This window comes from Panthera onca, chromosome D3, assembly GCF_046562875.1.
Source record: "Panthera onca isolate mPanOnc1 chromosome D3, mPanOnc1 haplotype 2, whole genome shotgun sequence".
Lineage (NCBI taxonomy): Eukaryota > Metazoa > Chordata > Mammalia > Carnivora > Felidae > Panthera > Panthera onca.
The window spans coordinates 15,442,460-15,461,939 of NC_138350.1; the positions used below are offsets into that span (position 1 = coordinate 15,442,460).

At 41.4% G+C, this 19,480-nt stretch overlaps 1 protein-coding gene and 1 pseudogene across 1 annotated transcript in view; one reads left to right on the forward strand and one right to left on the reverse strand.

Annotated features, from left to right (window-relative positions):
* Positions 1 to 985: 985 nt before the first annotated feature.
* On the reverse strand, positions 986 to 3,015 carry LOC132665441 (small ribosomal subunit protein eS7 pseudogene; annotated as a pseudogene).
* A 573-nt stretch (positions 3,016 to 3,588) lies between these two features.
* RNF10 (ring finger protein 10) overlaps positions 3,589 to 19,480 on the forward strand; it is a 33,279-nt gene continuing 17,387 nt past the window's right edge. Inside the window, exons 1-2 of the mRNA XM_060612456.3 lie at positions 3,589 to 3,867; positions 14,535 to 14,731. Coding sequence (XP_060468439.1) covers positions 3,711 to 3,867; positions 14,535 to 14,731 — 354 coding nt within the window. The 5' untranslated portion in view covers positions 3,589 to 3,710. The remainder of the gene's footprint in view (positions 3,868 to 14,534; positions 14,732 to 19,480) is intronic.

Here is a 19,480-nt window from a genome sequence, read left to right on the forward strand (position 1 = left end):
ACCTTAGGAAGAGCCCCCAGTCGCGTCTCAGCGGCCATGTCTCTGAATCTTGTCGACCAGTAGTGTGAATGCTAACTCACAAGATATACAGTAACTCTGGTTTTCTGATGCAGAAGGAGGAAATTGAGATACGGTGTAGTTTCCAAGTAGCTTACAAGGTCAATTCTCTAAAACTTTGATGTGCCTAAGAATCACCTGGTTTGATGTTTAAAATGCAGATTCCTGGGCCCCCAATACCAGAGATTTTGAATCCGTAAATCTGGGATGGGTATTGGGAATCTTTATTGAACAAGCTTCTCTGATGATTCTGATGCAAAGAATTCGCAGACCTTTCTTGAGAAACATATGCTAGACTACTCTGAAAAATAAACATATGAAAGGCTGTTCTTTGGTCATTCCATTTTTTGAACTTAAGAAGTTCATAAATGGGAAGGAAAGCTCTGGTGACTGTTTAGCGAGGCAGACACAATCACCACTCACCCTCCCTCTTCTGCTGTCACAAAGCTACACTTTTAGCACCAACTGGCAGAGCATGGATGTTTACTTCAACCCCAGATTTTCCTGTTCTTTTTTTATGGAAAGGGTAATGTAGACCATCTTGCTCAAAAGAGGATGGAGGTGGTGAGTTTTGCTTGGATTTCTATATGTTTCTGCTTTGATTCTCTTTTTAAATGTATGTTTCCTGTAAATATTTCACAAGGAGAAAGCGCCAAGGACCCTAAGAAACTATTTTGAAAATGAAAAATCTCTTCCTGGTTTAATGTGTAGCCTGACAGATGGACACCCACTGCTTTCTTTTGGAAGAACTGCACAGGCTTTTCCTCTTTCCTTCTCTTTTATTTTTAAGAGTGATAGAAGGAATGATTCATCCATGTAATCAGAGTTCTCACATTGTTGTTAAAGGAAATAAAAATTCATCAAGGAACCGTAGTATATCTTCCTTATCTAGTCATATATAAGGATGGAGCTCAGGATTTGGGACTGTTCCTTCTAGACATCAAAGTAAGTTTTCAGACCAACATTATGTACCTGTTCTCTCATTTCAATATGATTTGTGGGGAAAAAACTGCAAAGAGTGAAGCAAGACAAGCATTTTAAGGAAATTTAAAAATATGAGATCAGTACCTAATTTTCTTAATTTCAGTTAAAACTTAATTTCAAGAAATTGATTGATTTATATATACAGTACTTACTAATGTTTTGTATCACGTGTGATGATAAATAAGGAGCCAAAAAGGATCCAATTAGGGGAATTCCAGAATTTTGTCTATTTATTTGTTCATATATGACTGCTGAAATTCCACTCATCCTTCCATGCTCAGCTCAAGTGACACCTCTCTGGGAAGCCTTCTTCTACCTGCCCTCACCTCTTTGTACTTCTCTCCTTGGAGCCTTTGCTACAGTCAGCATTTTGTATTAACTTTACTATAGCTCTTTTCTTTTTTAAAGGAATTAGAGGGTTTTTTTTTTCTTCAGTTTATTTATTTATTTAGAGAGAGAGCATGTGCATGTGTGCATGTGCAATTTGGGGAGGGGCAGAGAGAGGGAGAGAGAGAATCCCAGGCAGGCACTGTTAGCCTGATGATGCGGGGCTCACAAACCATGAGATCATGACCTAAGCCAAAGTCAGACGCTTAACCCACTGAGCCACCCAGGTGCCCCTATTATAGCTCTTACTACCATTTTCCATTGTAGTTTGCTGGCTGGCTGGCTTGCTTGCTTTCTGTGAATGATATGTTTTTCAGTTAGTTTTGTTTACAAGTGAAACTCGGGGAATTCAAAATTAACATCCTTTCCAGTGAGCTTGTTATAGACAGGAAAAGTTTCACCTTTGTGTTCCACATTGTTCTGCTATGCTTTATCCAAATGAACCTTTATGAGCTGGCTGCCATCCAGTTTCATGTGGACTCTCTTGTGCACAATTTTACTTGGGAAGACTAAGCTCTCCAGGATTGCATCGTGCACAGCTGCCAGAGTGTGGAACGCTTGCTTATTTTTTGTACAGCTTTTTTTGAGTTGGCTCAGGCAACTCTGGGCAATAAAGATATCGTACTTCCCACTGAACTTTTTCTCCAGTGTACTTACTAGCTGGACTTGGATTTTCTGGAAAGATTTAAGTTGAGGAATGCAAACAAAGATTATAATAGCTTTCTGACCACCACTAACTTAAGTTTTCTTGGCTGTTGTTACATTTGGCTCCCTTAGCTGGGCCTTGAACACGTGTTCATCTGCAGCTCAAACAGAGCCTCGAAGGTGCTGGACTCATCCATAGCCATTCGGCTTCATGATATTTGGGTGCGAACTGAACATGGCCTTGCCCTTGATGAGCACTGGCCTAGCCACTGTAGTTTCTTATTTGCTTAATTCACTTAGGAAACTGTGAATATATTAAAGACCTCAATATGAATATATTTTGGCATTCCTTGTGCTCAGCACAGTGCCGGGCGTATAATAGGTTTCTAACTAGTTGAGGTTATTCTGAAAAATTATTTGTTCATCTCTTTAATGATGTTTGTATGTGATCCTTCGAATCTCACTGCTATGGTTGGAAGGAATCATTTATAATTTTCCAACGTACAGATGGATGTGACAAGATTTTCTAAGTCGCAGTGTCCATATCTGTGAAATAGAGAACCGCTTATCTCATAGGTAGTTGAGAACATCATTTGTTAGCCGTGTGATCGTGGGTAATCGATGGAAGCTTTTTAAGCCAGTTTCCTTGTCTTTATATTTGCGTTAATGTGAGGATTAAGTGTGATGATTCATATAACCCACAGTGCAATGCCTGTTAATGACAAGCACTCGTGTTATTAACAATGAAATGTAATATTAACAATGACTTATATTAATAAATGACTTGTTAACAATGAAATGAAATTTTGTATGAAGTGTTGTAAAATGATATTACATGTAAGGTTTTGTCATTATTATTATTAGGTAAGATAAGGACCATGAATAAATTGATATTAATACTAGAATAAGAACTACAAATTAAATAATGAGTAAATAAAAGGATTTCACAGGTATTCCAATGTTTGGATTCGTTATTAGTAGTGCATATTATTATACACATTCTTAGCGTTCTAAAGCTAAAACCTGAACTACAAGTCCCATCATCTTTTCGGGGGGGGGGGGGGGAGGGGGGAGGGGGTGGAATCACTGGGCCCGGATGTAGACAGAAAACTACATTTCCCAGAGGGCTTCACTCCCACATCGCCATTATATATATAGTCCATCCGGGTTCTTCGAGATGCTGTTTGGCGACTCGTCGCCATTCCCGGAGCACCTCGGCCTCGGCCCAGAGGCGAGTGTCGGTCGCTGTGTCGGAGGCACCGGTCCCCGACACCAAGACAGCCAGCCCTCTCCCCTGCCCCGCGGCGGGAGAGCGTGTCCGGCCGGCCGGCGGGGCTCGCACACCTTCCCTCGACTCCCCTTCCCCCGTAGCCTCCGCCCCGCCAGGCCCGGCCCGGACCTCCGAGCCCCGGCCTCCTCCTTCTCTGTCACCGCCGCCGCTGCCGCCGGGCTCGACAGCCCCGCCCGCTGCTTCTCTTTCCAGTTTGAGAAGCCGAGGAAGGAAACAGGGAAAAATGTCGCCATGAAGGCCGAGAACCGCTGCCGCCGCCGACCCCCGCCGGCCCCGAACGCCATGAGCCTGGGTCCCCGCCGCGCCCGCTCCACTCCGACCGCCGCCGCCGCCGAGGCCCCCGTTGATGCCGCAGAGCTCCCCCAACGCCGCCGCCACCGCTTCCGACATGGACAAGAACAGCGGCTCCAGCAGCTCCTCCGCCTCTTCGGGCAGCAGCAAAGGGCAACAGCCGCCCCGCTCCGCCTCGGCGGGGCCGGCCGGAGAGTCTAAACCCAAGAGTGGTAAGGGCGGGCTCCCAGGGCGGTGGGCGGGGGGCGGGGGTGACTGTCCCGAAGGCTGCGGAGCATCCTCGCTCTGGTGTCTGGGTCACCCAGGTACAGCTCCGCTTGCCACTGTCGTTCTTCCCTTACTCCCGTTTTCTATCGCTCCCATTATTTAAAAATTAACACTAAGAGTACTGTACAGAGTGGTTTATGTGAATCCTTGCATTATCCTTGCTTTACTACTCGGAAGAGATTGGTGAACTAAGTGCTACTTTTATCCCCATTTTGCGGATGAGGAAACTGAGGTTCACAAAAGGTAAGGTCACCCAGCTAGTATGTGCCTCACAGCAGGCCTTACTTAAGACCTGCTTTGTCTGACTCATCAGTCCACACTCCTAAACCACTAAGTTGTTTTACCCTTTAATGTTGAATTAGCATTGGATAGTGTTCAAGTTTAAACAGGGGAGGGTGGGGCCCAAGGACTTTTGAAACTCAAATTTCATGTTTAATAACCTGGCCCAAGATCCATCCCTCTGTTGAAGAGGAGTCATCCTTGAATGGTTTTGTTCAGTGCGGAGTTGTGGTTACGAGCAGTAGCTGTGATTCAGTTTTTTTAGATTTGCCAGACCTTGAGCGTCTGAATTTCCTTTTTTGTAAAGGTGGAGATAATCAGAATTAAGTAAATTATCTCAGAAAACAAATGAGCTAAGAGCTTGGAAGAGTATCTGACAGCTATTATGCACCAAACACACATCATGCCTATTTCCTTGTGTTAGTGGAGTGCTAACACTCTAGTGCTAACACACTAGAGTGTGTCCTTTTACAGGGAAGATTTTGTCATTTTTGTAGTCCTGCCTCTCATTATTAAATTATGACCGTCATGATAATAGTTACCATTTATTGAGGGCTCACCATGTGCCAGGTACTGGCTTAGGTTTGTACATCTCTTATCCATACTCCAGTTATTAACCTGTCCAGCAAAGTGGAATTGTTCATCTCTAAAGAAGGAAAAAGCTGAGAAGCCAAGAGTTTAGGAGTTGGCAGAGTCGAGTGGAATGTTCTCCATGTTACTTCAAAGCCCGTGTACTAGTCTCTGCTATTTCATGCTATAATGTTATTAGCAGTAATAGGAAGATGTTTTCGGTGGGAGTGGGGATATGTGGCAGACAGGGGAACATTTGGACTCCCAGATGTAGAGTTCCAGTTTAAAACTTTTTAAGATTAAAAAACTGTAAGGCTGACCTGAGTTCAGAGCTGATCTACTGGATAGAGCAAACTTGTTTACCTGGTATGCTGAGGACTTCTAGAAATTGCTTATAGAATTCCGGGTGGAGGCCAGGTGTCTCGATAATAAACGAATGCTTTAAATACCTAAGCAGGGATTAGTGTGGACTTTCAGGCAGTATTATGTAGATTAATTTTGGGGTTTTGTACATGTGTAGCTTTATCACAGATCCCTCTAGAGAGAGAGGTTAGCCAGGCCTCTTGGCTAGTGTTGGAACTACTGGTTTAGTGTAGTCTGAATAGTTCTCAATGTAGTTGATAAAGAACTTTACTTTTGCACTCAATTCCCAGTTGTAAAGTTAAAGATTGTGATTTTCTAGCTATCTGAATTCTCAAGTAGTTTTTCTGGGGCTCCTGTTTAAGCCACTAACATGCAATCATGAGTCTGTTGCAATAAATGCCTTCAGTTTATTCTGTAATGAGGCAGTAGTGAAAGTTGGTGACAGTCCAAACAAGGAAACTGAGGTATTTAAGGCATTTACTCATTTTGTCCTTTGAGTGTTGATTAGTAGAACTAACTCTGATTATCCAACAGGATGATATAGAATTCTGTTGTAATTTGACCAAGAAAATATTTATCAGTGTTAAGGTTTCAGATAGACTTGTATAGAATAAGAAGACTTATTGTTGGGTTCATTCTGACTAAAGTGATTTTTTTAAACAGTTAAATACTATAAAATACTCTTAAAAGCATTTGTTTACCTTCTTAATTGAAAGCTTCTGAGGAAGGAAATAAAAGCTCTTATAAAGGATTTTTGCTAGGTTTTGTAAAATACACAGGGTGCCTCTGGTAACAGTAGTTTTTAATATGTTTGTTAGAAAGCTTGCCATTGCCAGTGCCTACCATTCTGGCTACTGCTATGTATGTTTCCTTAGCGAAAAGGAAGGATAGGTTTGTAGCTAAATAAAAAGTTCATTAGCCATAATCCACGGCATGAATTTAAGAACAAATCAAAGGCAGAGTGGGTAGAGATTGAAAATAGTTTAGGAAACTCTGGATATTGGCTTTTAAGGTTGAACTGAGGGTTAGCATATGCTACCTTAACATTACAGCAAAGATCAATGCTGCCATGACAGATATCATTCAGGATCTCTTATATAGTGATTCTAGATCGTTGTTCTAGCAAAACAGTGGACTCAAATTCAGCATAATTCCATAAAAGGTTTCTGTAGTATTTCAAAAGCTGACTCAATACTTCATACTTGATTTTGCTGGAAGTTGTTGAAAGGACTGAGTTGAAGAAAGGAAATGGAGGGTAAGGTGAAAAGACAACTTTCTTTTGTGAAAGTAACAAGAACAAGGGTTGCTCAGATTTTAAATACTTAATTTCCCTTTCGTCTCACCTTACCTCACATATGAAAAAATCTGTTCTATTCTCTAAAGTGCATGTCATAAATGGTCATTTGCTTCCTATCTACATGTTTAATATACTTGAGTCTTTGTTCCTGCAGTTGGCTTAAGTTTCCTCTTCATGCACACAGGAAATAGGTGAATTTGGCTCCTGGGATTTAATTGATCTTTTTGGCCAGAGTGGCATACCGCAGTTCCTTTGCCTTGGCTAATTGCTTCAGACATTCACATAACATTCCCTTCCTTGGATATTTTCCTCTAGCTTTGTTCCAGTAGGGCTAAGATGCAGTTCTAAGAACATTTACAGTGAATAGCCCAGAATATAATCCAGAGGAGAAAGGTGTGTTTGGGTTTAGGGAAAGTCATTTAGAAAGAGCAAAGAAAGTAAAAAGAGGCAAGAGAGTAGGCTGTTTATGGACAAACAATGGACCCTGGCCCAGAACCAAGGTCTTGCCCCATTCCTCTGGGTGGGGGATGGTACTACCATGGAGGTTAAGGGAAGGTCAGGTATTATGAAGCAGTTATTTTGAGGTTGGTGATATGAAGCGCTGTCCTGACACACTTCCTCTTATTCCGGTACCAGGAGCCAGGTTACTAGTGGTAATCTGCCTTGAAGAATGCTTCTGGGCTGTAAATGGACCTGGAGGTTTCGATGGCTTTGAAAATTGAGGTGACTTGAAGCCTTTAATAAAAACCACTTAGAGAAGCTGCAAGAATTTCCGGGCCTGTTAGCTGGAGTCCTTGGTTTATATGGCTTTGTTGGGAGTCTGGTGGGGGCTCTTTGACAGGAATGATTTAGATTTATTAATAATAGGCTTCCAAATAATAATGGCAGCTTTGTGCCAACCACTGTGGTAGGCATTTTACAGTTTTTTCTTAATCTTCATGACCCAATGAGGCACCCTAGAGATAAGCCCGATTTCACAGACAAGAAAACCCAGGCTTTAAAGGGATTAGAGTGATTGGTTCAAGTGAATTCTTAAGAAGTCCTAGGTAAGGGGCACCTGGGTGGCTCAGTCGGTTGGGCGGCTGACTTCGGCTCAGGTCATGATCTCGGGGTCTGCGAGTTCGAGCCCCGCGTCGGGCTCTGTGCTGAGAGCTCAGAGCCTGGAGCCTGTTTCCGATTCTGTGTCTCCCTCTCTCTGACCCTCCCCCGTTCATGCTCTGTCTCTGTCTCAAAAAAAAAAAAAAAAAAAACGTTAAAAAAAAGAAGTCCTAGGCAATATTTATAAGTTACGCTTTGTATAAATTAACTTAGCAGACAGGTAACTTGGCACGTGTCATTCTTGATACCACTTCCTTCTTCCTTTCACTCAGAATTACTAATTTCAGCTGAATTCAATTTGTTGTCAGTTGTTTTTATAGTAAGGCCGTATGTTGCCCCTCCAGAGGTGCTTGTCAACCACTCTGAATGATGGGTAAGCAAACTTGCTTGTGATTACAGCATGAATCAGCAGCAGAAACTTCCTGGTTGGTATTCTGACCTAGGTTGTGCCACCTGTTAGAACTAGAGCTAGAAATGTTGATGATGCCAAATTATTGAAGTGGAAAATTTATGGTCTTTAATTTGGTAATGGAGGGAAGACATTGAGATATATTACTGTTATTTCGTAGAGACCTTTCTGTCAGGGAAATGTGGAAGAACTGAGACACTGGAGTAAGTTTTCAAGTCTCTTGTTGACTCTGGGATCCTGAGTTCTGGATTTGAGCCATGTAACTTGTGGTCTTGTCCATTTTGGAATGTATCTTGACAGTAGTTCTCGGGCAGTTGTTCTCAGCTCTGGCTGTGCATTAGAATCTCCTGAGGAACTTTTTTTTTTTTTTTTTTAAGTAGGCTCCACTCCCAGTGTGGAGCCCAATGCCAGGCTTGAACTCATGACCCTGAGATCAAGACCTGAGCTGAGATGGAGTCAGATGCTTAACTGACTGAGCCACCTAAGTGCCCCTCCTGAGGATCTTTTTTAAAAATGGAGATGTATGGAGCTCTTCCTTAAGGATTCTTTCTGATTCTTTCGATCTGGGTTGGGTTCTTGGGCCCTGGCATCCATAGTTTTAAAAGTCTCTGCCAGTGATTTTTTTTTGTGCAGCCAGGATTAAGAACCACCACTTGGAAACTAAAACTTGAAACCGAGAATGTTTCTCCTAGGAACTTGACTTTTTTTGTCTGCTTTTTAAAATCTGAAGCAGATCATCTTATTGCTGTCTCCTTTTAGAGAAAGGAGGACAGATTCCACCCCCATGTTATTCACATGTGTATGCTGGCAAGTTATCTACAAGCCATCCCCAAAACAGTACTCTGAATTTTATCTCTCGGTCACAGGCCTGTCTGTACTTTCAATCTTTAGTTGCTTGTTGCCTGGGTCTAGAGATAAGAGCCAGCCTCTCACTTTAAATTCTGTAACTTCATACCATTAGGCAAGTGGAAGACAAGATGAGGGAGTTGATTTAAAAAAAAATTTTGGGGGGGGGGGGGGGCACCTGGGTGGCTCAGTCGGTTGAGCGTCCGACTTCGGCTCAGGTCATGATCTCATGGTCTGTGGGTTCGAGCCCCGTTTCGTGCTCTGTGTTGATAGCTCAGAGCCTGGAGCTTCCTTCGGATTCTGTGCCTCCCTCTCTCTGTGCCCCTCCCCCGCTCATGCTCTGTTCTCCTTCAAAAATAAATAAACGTTAAAAAAATTTTTTTTAAATTTTTTTTTGTATTTAAAACAAAAAAAATTTTTTTTTTAATGTTTATATATTTTTGAGAGACAGAGAGAGACAGAGCATGAGCAGGGGAGAGGCAGAAAGAGAAGGAGACACAGAATCCGAAGTAGGCTCCAGGCTCTGAGCTGTCAGCACAGAGCCTGACATGGGGCTCGAACCCACAGAATGTGAGATCATGACCTGAGCCGAAGTCAGACGCCCAACCGACTGAGCCACCCAGGTGCCCCGAGGGGGTTGATTTTAATAACTAAAATTGTAGATCCATATGTGGTCGGTTGTTGTAATCTGTTTTAGAAATGGGTAGTTCACTGTCCATCAGAGAGCATTTCTGTAAGCATGATGAAACTGTTTCCTTGTGTGTGTGGTAATAAATGAAGAAATGAAAACTGCACCTGCTGAGGGCCAGCTTACTTTCTTGAGCCGTTGAAGTGTAGAATCTGGCTCTACCTAAATCTGTGGAATCTATTAGGTGCTTGTCTTGAAAGTATTAGAGTCAAATGCAGTATCATCTGAAACAGTCTTAGGTAATGAGGTTTGGGGAAAATGTGTTCTCCATTTATGCCTGTTTTCATAAAGCCTCCTCATTTGTTCTCATGGTAAAGTTAGCTTGGACTCTATCCGTCTGAATTTTCTGTTTATTTGAAATCTTATTATCAACTAACTCCATAGGTAAGAAAAAATTTCTAAGAGATCTGAAGCTTCACTTTCTGTTACCAGAGATGCTGTGTTTGACAATAGCTGTTGCTAACTGGATTAGTAGGTAAAAGTATAGTTCTTAAATTCTAGTTTCAGATTAAACTCCGGTCACTTTCCCTAACTGGGATTTAAAGGTAACTGGGAGGAATAAACCTAGCTTTGCAGTGTTTCTCTGACCATCTGTTCTCTGTTTGCATTGCTGCCATCTCACGTGACTTATTAGCTCGCCTCCTGGATTGTGGTTTGGTCAGTTTTGGAGAGGATGGCATACCTCTCATTTATCCCATGGTGGTGACAAATCATGGTGAAGTGGTTGCTTTCAAAATTTGGACTTTGATTTGTTAGCTCACGTTTTCTTTTTTTCTTTGAGGATACACACCACCTTGGATTTATTTAGCTTCCTATAAAATAAGCTAGTCATCTTACCAAAAAATAATTTTTTCTAGGCACTTAATAGTTAAAAAAAAATTTTTTTTTACATTTATTATTTTTGAGAAAGAGTGAGACAAAGTGTGAGCAGGAGAGGGGCAGAGAGAGAAGGAGGGGCAGAGAGAGACAGAATCTGAAGCAGGCTCCAGGCTCTGAGCAAGCTGGTCAGCCCAGAGCTTGATGCGGGGCTCTAACCCACGAACTGTGAGATCATGACCTGAGCCGAAGTTGACACTCAACTTAGTGAGCCACCCAGGCGCCCTGGCATTTAATACTTTTTAAAATTACCCAGACAATAAGTGTACAGAACTTTTTGTATACTTAAAAGTCAGAATCTTAGAGGGTGAGGCCTGAGCATAGGAATCCCTTAAAAGCTCAGTTGAGGTATTCAAACTGGCAGGATTGAGAACCACTCGATTAGGTAAAAATGAAGCTCCATTTCCCAAAGTTAATTAATGGTCATTAACAGACTGCTGTGTTGCCTTTCCAGACATGTTTCTATGAGTTTTGTTTATGTATGTGTGTTTTATGAATTTTATTGAGAATAACAGTTGTACTAATATGCTTTGTGATGGTCAGTGCTCATTGAAAGATATCTGATATAAAGAAAGCTTAATAAATGACCTTTTTTACATATCTGGGGGGACATTATGGACCTTTTTGTGACGTAGTAACAGATGTGATATCCAGGGTTTCATAAAATTTATTTCCAGGTCACCTGGGTGGCTCAGTCGGTTGAGTGTCAAGACTTCAGCTCAGGTCATGATCTCAGGTTCATGAGTTTGAGCCCTGCATCAGGCTCTCTGCTGTCAACGTGGAACCTGCTTGGGATTCTCTGTCCTCCCCTCTCTCTGCTCTCTGGCTTGCCTGCTCTCTCTCAAAAACAAATATTAAAAAAAAAAAAAAATTAAAATAAAAAATATTTTCATTAGGTTATGAAACCTAATAATGGAAATGTTAAAAAGTTTTAAAAACAATCCTCACATAGAAGTTTTTTTGTTTTTTTTTTTAGTAGGCTCCACACCCAACATGGGACTGAAACTCATGACCCTGAGAACAGGACTCGCATGCTGTACTGAGTGAGCCAGCCAGGTGCCCCTCAAAAAATTTTTTTTAATTAAGTTTTTAATTTTAATTCCATATAGTTAACATACAGTGTTATAGTAGTTTCAGGTGTACAATATAGTGATTCAACAATTCTGTACATTACTTAGTGCTCATCATGATAAATGTACTCTTTAATCCTTCACTTCTTTCACCCATCTCCTCACCCACCTCCCCTCTGGTAGCTGTGAGTTTGTTCTTTATAGTTAAGAGTCTGTTTCTTGGTTTGTCTCTCTCTTTATTTTTCTGTGAATTATATATTTTTATTTATGTGTGTATTTTTTAATTTATTTTTTAAATTGTTTTTAGTGTTTATTTTTGAGAGAGAGACAGAGAGACAGCACAAGCAGGAGAGGGGCAGAGAGAGAGGGAGACACAGAATCCGAAGAAGGCTTCAGGCTCTGAGCTGTCAGCACAGAGCCCGATGTGGGGCTCGAACTCACAGAATGTGAGATCATGACCTGAGCCAAAGTCGGACGCCCAACCGACTGAGCCACCCAGGCGCCCTGAGTTATATATTTTTAACATGCAGGATTAAGCTATATTTGGGTGGGGAAACTTTGTAGTTTCTGAGGCTCATGGTAGAATCATCTTGGCTTTGTAAACTATCACCCTCTTAAAGTAAGCCTAATCAGTTTCTTCATTAAAAGTCCCCCAATTTTCATTCTAAGTTTCTGCTTAAATTAAAGCCATTAAATTAGTATGCAGACTTAATTTGGTCAAATTTCCATATTGAAATAAAACAACATGGAGTGAATAGACAAATCTAAAACAGGATGGAAATCTTTTTTAAATAAATTTTATTCTGAGGAAAAAAAAAAAAGACAACATGGAATGGGCAAAGGGACAAGAAAGATAAAGAATTTTTTTTTTTTTTGTCCAAAGACTAATTTGGGGACCTTTAGTTATTTAGGTGTATATGGTTCTCAGATAGGTTTCATTTTACCATTTTTTTTTTTTTTTTTTAAGCCAGTAAACTTTGGCACATGTTAGATGTGTCTGGTCAGGAATCTTTGTTCAACTTGGGACAAAATAATCTATGTAGTTCAGCACCCGAATAGAAAAAAATGGGGCAAAGAGTACAAACAAGCGCTCTTTACACAAAATACAAATGGTTAGCAGACTGGGAAAGTATTTGTTGGTACTCACCAGAGAAAGTCAAATTTAAAACAAATAATTTTGACCCTTCAGTTTAATAAAGTGTATTCAACTCTATTTTGTCAACATTGCAGTGACCTAGATGTTCTCTGTTACAGTGTTGTTAGAATATAAATGAATAGGTATAATGGTTCTAGAAAGCACCTTGAGGATGTGTAAAAGGTAATGCTGATCATACTTAACCTGCTGATTTCACAATGAGAATTTGACATCATACAGGTGTCTGTATAAAGAGGCTAACTAGCAAAAAACTAGAAACCACCTAAATGTACAGCAGTGGAGATTGGTTATGTTATACTGTAAGTATATGATAGTGCAGCCATTAATCATGCTTTTGAAGACTAGAGGTAGAAATGTGTGAAAATGCTCATGGAGTAATAGAAGATAGTATATCCTGTGTGTCTGTCATTTTGTGGGAGACGTGGCAAGTATACAAAAATAGAGAGTAAAAGGAAATTATGCACTGTTTATAAGTTGGTATTCTATGCCTAGTGGCAAATTTATTCTTCCAAATTTCATTTAAAAAAAAAAATTTTTTTTTTAACCTTTATTTATTTTTGAGACAGAGAGAGACAGAGCATGAACGGGGGAGGGTCAGAGAGAGGGAGACACAGAATCTGAAACAGGTTCCAGGTTCTGAGCTGTCAGCACAGAGCCCGACGCGGGGCTCGAATTCACAGACCGCGAGATCATGACCTGAGCCGAAGTCGGCCGCTTAACCAACTGAGCCACCCAGGCGCCCCTATTCTTCCAAATTTCAACATCGAACATACGTTCTTACAACTGGAGGAAAAAAAGCAAGAAATATTTTTTAAAAGGACATAATTTATGCTGATCTAATATGCTCTTAGAGCTCAACTTCTTTTGTCAATTTAATGGCTTCTCAGTTTGACCTCTAGAACATATGTAAATACTGCTTTGCTGTTATGCTTCTTGAATATATCTGCTAAGGCCTAGGCGTTGCACTATAGAATCTAGCTGTGTTATAGTAATTTAAGGAGAATTTTTTTTTTTAATTTCTTTAAGTTTATTTAGTTTTTTGAGAGAGTCAGAGACAGCGTCAGCAGGGGAGGGGGAGAGAGAGAATCACAAGCAGGCTCCATACTGTCAGCACAGAGCCCAGTGTGGGGGCTTGAATTCATGAAATCATGAGATAGTTACCTGAGCTGAAACCGAGAGTCGGCACGTAACTGAGCCACCCATGCGCCCGGAGAGTAATATCTTCTATCCTACTTTCAGATGAAATATTTTCCCCTAATACAGATAGGCTGTTCTTTTTTAAAAAAAATTTAAGTAGGCTCAACACCCAAGTAGGGCTCAAAATCATGACCCCCAGATCAAGAGTTGCATGCTGTACAGACAGAGCTAGCCAGGTGCCCCAGGCTGTTCCCTTTTCTATCACTTCATCTAAATGGACTTTTATAAGAGCAGTGGTTAAGTTGCGCAAAAAAGAGAGATACTGTGAACTATTTGGGTGGTTTGACCTGCATTTGTATCCCTCCTGAAGGAGGGACTGTTTAGGCTTCATCATTTAAAAAACAAAAGTAAGGGGCACCTGGTTGCCTCAGTAAGTTAAGCAGCCAGTTTCCGCTCAGGTCATGATCTCGCGGTTTGTGGGTTTGAGCCCCACGTTGAGCTCGATGTGTAGCTTGAACTTAGGATCCTGAGATCAAGAGTCACATGCTCTTCTGACTGAGCCACCCAGGATCCCCTATGTTTGTTTGTTTCCTTCCTTCCTTCCTTCCTTCCTTCCTTCCTTCCTTCCTTCCTTCCTTCCTTCGAGAGGGGGAGAGGGAATCCCAAGCAGGCTCCACCCTGTTAGCACAGAGCCCGATGTGGAGCTTGATTTCACAAATTGTGAAATCATGACCTGAGCTGAGTCAGATGCTCAACTGACTGAGCCACCCAGGCACTTCTCTGGGTCATTTCTTAACTAATTCTTTACATTTCTTGCTTTCAGATGGAAAGAACTCAAGTGGATCCAAGCGTTTTAATCGCAAACGTGAACCTTCCTATCCCAAAAATGAAAATTTTAGCAACCAGTCCCGTCGCTCCAATTCACAGAAAAGCAAAACTTTTAACAAGATGCCTCCACAGAGGGGCGGCGGCAGCAGCAAAGTCTTTAGCTCTTCTTTTAATGGTGGAAGACGCGATGAGGTATGGAATTTAGGAATGTCCTTTCTAGAACACAAGAAGCATGAACTCTGATTCCCCTGCCTCCCAGTTTATCAGTAGTTGGGGAGGAGGGGAGAAAGAGGTGAAAGTAAATAACCAAAGCAGTCTTGAGTAGTTGAGGATTAACTAGGTTTGGAACTTTGCCTCCTTTCTTCTCTTGAAAGTTGTGAAAATTTCTTTGGAGGAAGAAGACATCATCATCATGGGTTGTGAGAAATTATAGCAAGATACTATAAATGTACCCTAGATACTATAGATGGTACCTTTTATTATCACTCTTGAATTAGAGGTGCCTCTTGAATATTTAAGTAATACAACGACTTTAATGACATTTGCTCTGTAGTATCTATAGCAAATTGTAAGATGCTATATCCTTAGTCCTAGGTACTCTGATTTTAGGAGTTTCTTAGATATCCTTTTGGGAGTACATAAAGACTTCTGTACAAAGGAGTTCACTGTTGCATTGTTTGTAGTTGCAGAATCTAGGAAACGACCTAAATTAGCAAGGCATTGGTTAGATGAATTATCCTCCTGTTTGAATGTTCCATACTATGTAACTATTACAAAATAAAGCAGATTTAATGTACTCATGGAAGAATTCATTCACCAAAAATTTTGTCCTCTCCTGTGCATCAAATACCACATGGGAGTTTGGCATACAATACTGAGTAGAACATTGTAACTTATATTTTAGTTTACGGAGAAAATAGACCATTACACAGTTGGCCCTTGAACAATACAGGTTTGAACTGCATTGGGCCACTTATGTGGACTTTTTTTTCTTAATATAAATACAGTGTCATAAATGTGTTTTTTTTTTAATTGTCTTAAATAACATTTTCTTTTCTCCAGCTTTATTGTAAAAATATACTTTGTAATATATATAACATAAAATATGTGTTAACTGTTATTGGTGAGGCTTCCAGTCAACAGGTTATTAGCAGTTAAGTGTTTTGGGGAGTCAAAAGTTATACGTGTATTTTCAGTTGCGCCAGGGATCAATGCTGCTAATGCCTGTATTGTTCAGGTGTCGATTGTATAATAAATCCAAAGGTAAGTGCTTATTGAATTAACAAAAAGTAGATTGAGAGAATTAAAGGGATAGAGAGTAACAAAGAGTACAGTTTTGTAGGGTGACGAAGGAAGGCTACTTACTCTGAGGAAGTGAATTCGGAGTAGAGTTCTGAACGAAGCAAGGGAGCACACCATACAGTTTTGAGGAGGATGTCTTGGCGAGAAGGAATAACAAGTGCACAAGTGCAAGGAACCAGAGGTGGTAATACTTTTGGTTTGTTTGAGGTCAAACATGTAGGCTACCATGAGTGGAGGAGTAGAGAATGAAGCCAAAGAATAGACAAGAAGGGTCAGATCGTGTTGGGCCTTGTGGGATTTTGGATTTTGTTGAGCGAGATGGGAAGCTATTGGGGGTTTAAGAAGGGAAGTTCTATAATCTGAGTTGGGAGTTTTAAAGGAGAGAGTGGAACCAGGAGGCTAGTTAGGAGGCTGTTAAGATATTTCTGGTGAGAGTGATGGAAGCTTTGAAACAGCGATAGTGGTGAGATGCTACACATTGGGGTGATGTTTGAAGATAGAGCCAACAGGATTGTTTAATATGTTAGTTGTGGGGTCTGAGCAGAGAAATGAATGACTTTGAAAAAAAATGTCTTCAGTGGGAGCTCAGTTCAGGTACTGTATGCTGAAGTGGGGAAGATTTCAAGAGAAGTAGAAAGTTTGGGGGTGGTGGGGAGGGAAGGAGAGTTGAGATAAAGAACTTCATTTTGGAAATATGCTATTTGTGTGGAGATGCCTACTGGATCTCTAAGAGATAGACAGTTAATGGAATCTGGAGTTCAAGGAGGAGACCCAGGCTAGAGAGCCATCTGCATACATTTGGTGTTGGCAGCTATGGAACTAAGTAAGTCCTGCAGAAAGGGAATAGATTCAAGGACTGAGGTCTGAGTCAGGATCATGAGGCACCAGCAAAAAGGGAGGAAGAGAACTGAAAGCCATTTGGAGAAAGTGGCCAGTTTTGCCCTCTACTGATAGGCTACAGAAGATTAAGACTGAAAGTGGACTAGTAGATTTGATCATGTGAATATAGGCTGTTGGCTTTGAGCTGCTTTGGTGGAGTGGTGAGGACAAAAACCGGATAGGCATAGCTTCAGAGAATGGAAGGATGGGAGGAAGAAACATCAAGTTCAGACAGTACTTTTTAGGGGCTTTGCTCTAAAGGGGAGTGGAGAGGTGAGGCAGTAGCTTGAGGGAATGTGAAGTCGAGGATTTTTTTTTTTTTTTTTTTTTAAGACAGAATGGGAGTGGGTTAGGACAGAGTGATAGGGAGACACAGAATCTGAGGCAGGCCACAAGCTCTGAGCTGTCAGCACAGAGCCCGACACGGGGCTCGAACTCATAAGCCACAAGATCATGACCTGAGCCAAAGTCGGAAGCCCAACCAAGTGAGCCACCCAGGTGCCCCTGAAGTCAAGAGATTTTAAAGTTAAAGAGATTCAAAAGAAAAATACAGCATATCTCTGCTAATGGGATTGTCTTGTTAGGGGGCAGACATGCAGAGGACAGGGCGAGAATTACTGTAACAGTGTCCTTGAGTCCTTGAGGAGTTGTGATCCTACTGTACAAGTGGAGGAGTTGGCTTAAATAGGAGCTTTGCCAGTTCATCCTCAGTAACCAGAAGAAGGCAGAGTACTGGTAGGAGGACATAGGAATTCTCTTCTGATTGTTCTTATTGTCTCTGTGAAATATGGAAGGTGAGCTGAGAGGGGAGCCTTGGAAGCCTTGCAGAATGGCATTGTCTGGGTGACTGGGAGTTAAGTGGGTACAGAAAGGTAACAGGGTTGTGGTAGGGCTGCTTCAGTGAGACTGGTCAGTGTGGTGTGGTTGTGTTCTTGTGTGTAACTGTCTGGTGCTGGTGTGGAAATACATAGAGAGTCAGATTAATTAGGGGAAGGTTCTGCTAGGTGAGTACAGATGACAGAGAGAAAGAAAGGGGTTGTGGACCATAGGCTTTAGGTCAAGTAAGGAAAGAAAATGGAAGAGATGGGTTGGATCACTGATTTGGAGATCCCAGTAGGGGTAAAGAATTGTTGGAATCAGGACTGAAGGGAACAAGCTGGGAAAGGAGGGAGTTGCTGCTTGAATGTTGGGTGCTCAAAATTATGATGGTGGGAGATGTGTGGTTGTTACCCTTATGGTCTAGATTATAGAGCAGTGCTGTCCAGTAGAAATGCAGGCCACATGTATAATTTAAAATTTTCTAGGGGCGCCTGGGTGGCTCAGTTGGTTAAGCAGCTGACTTCGGCTCAGGTCATGATCTTGTGGTCCGTGAGTTCGAGCCCCGCATCGGGCTCCGTGCTTGCAGCTTGGAGCCTGGAGCCTGCGTCGGATTCTGTCTCCCTCTCTCTCTGCCCCTTCCCCATTCGCACTCTGTCTCTCTCTTTCAGGAGTGAATAAATGTTAAAAAAAAAAAAAAAAAAAAAAATTTTCTAGTTGCCACATTCAAAAAGGAAAATGGTGAAATTAATTTTAATGTTTTTACCCAATATAGCTAAAATGGTATTTCATGATGTGGCATTGGCCACATTTGGCTAGTAGTGGTTGCTGTAAAGGATGGCACAGCTCCAGATGGTATGTCTATGGGGATTGGATTCCTGAAGTAGAGGACAAGCTAATTGGAGGAGAGAGGGGGGGGTCAAGGAAATGAGAGGTCAGTGTTGGAAGGATAATCAGGAGTTGTGATGGGCAGTATCAGAGAGAGTGGTAGTGGCCGCTAGGATAATAGTGGGACAATAGAAGGTTGAGGATGTAGAGGATTTTGTTGAGTGAGCACAAGCTCTTATCTAATTTGGGGGCATTGGGAGTGGAAGACTGATGAGAGGACAGCAGTCCCATGGAGATGATTTTCCAGGGGATAAGAGGCAAGGGATGACCTGGAAGTGGTGAGCTTCCTGTGGTGAGTTACATGAACAGCATGTGGGGGGGTTGTCTCCCAGGATCTATTGTTGAAATGAAAGGAAATTGTTTAATTGTATGTTTTGCCACTGTATTTAATCATAAGGGTCATATGCTGTGGTCTATATGCATAGGGTATCGCAAGTCATATTTGTTGTCTCTGGGATGGAATGTATCTTTCACCATATCCCTTTTTGTACTCTTTAGCTTCTTTATGATGTCTGTGCGGGTGCTGCTTACTAATTTCTAAATATGACTAAGCAGCAAAAGCCTTAAATTTGTATTTCCTTTGACCCAGTAATTCCTACTATACATTCAAAAGAAACAATGATAGGTGACCAAATATTTGTGCACAAAGATCTATCCCAAAATGTGTTTATCATAACATTATTTTATTACAGTGGACAAGCTACTAACAGTCTGTGTCTGACACAAGGGCATTATAGTATACCTGTATGGCGTAATGGTATATAGCCATTTAAAGTGACTATGTGTTAATATGACTTACATGGCAAAGTGCTTATGACATTAAATTATAAATTGGGATTAGAAAATGCACTGGCTGACTTATAAGTACTTTCCACTTCAATTTGGAAATGTTAAAAAGCCCCAACGTGATTTTTTCCATCTTTATGTGCAGTGGTATTTCTCCTCTGCTGATTGGGTTTATTTCTGGACACAGAGGTAGTCTGCCTACATGTTCTAATTCTGTCAGTTTTAATTAACAGTGAATAGCAGTGTGTGTCTTAGACGGGAGGTCTCTGG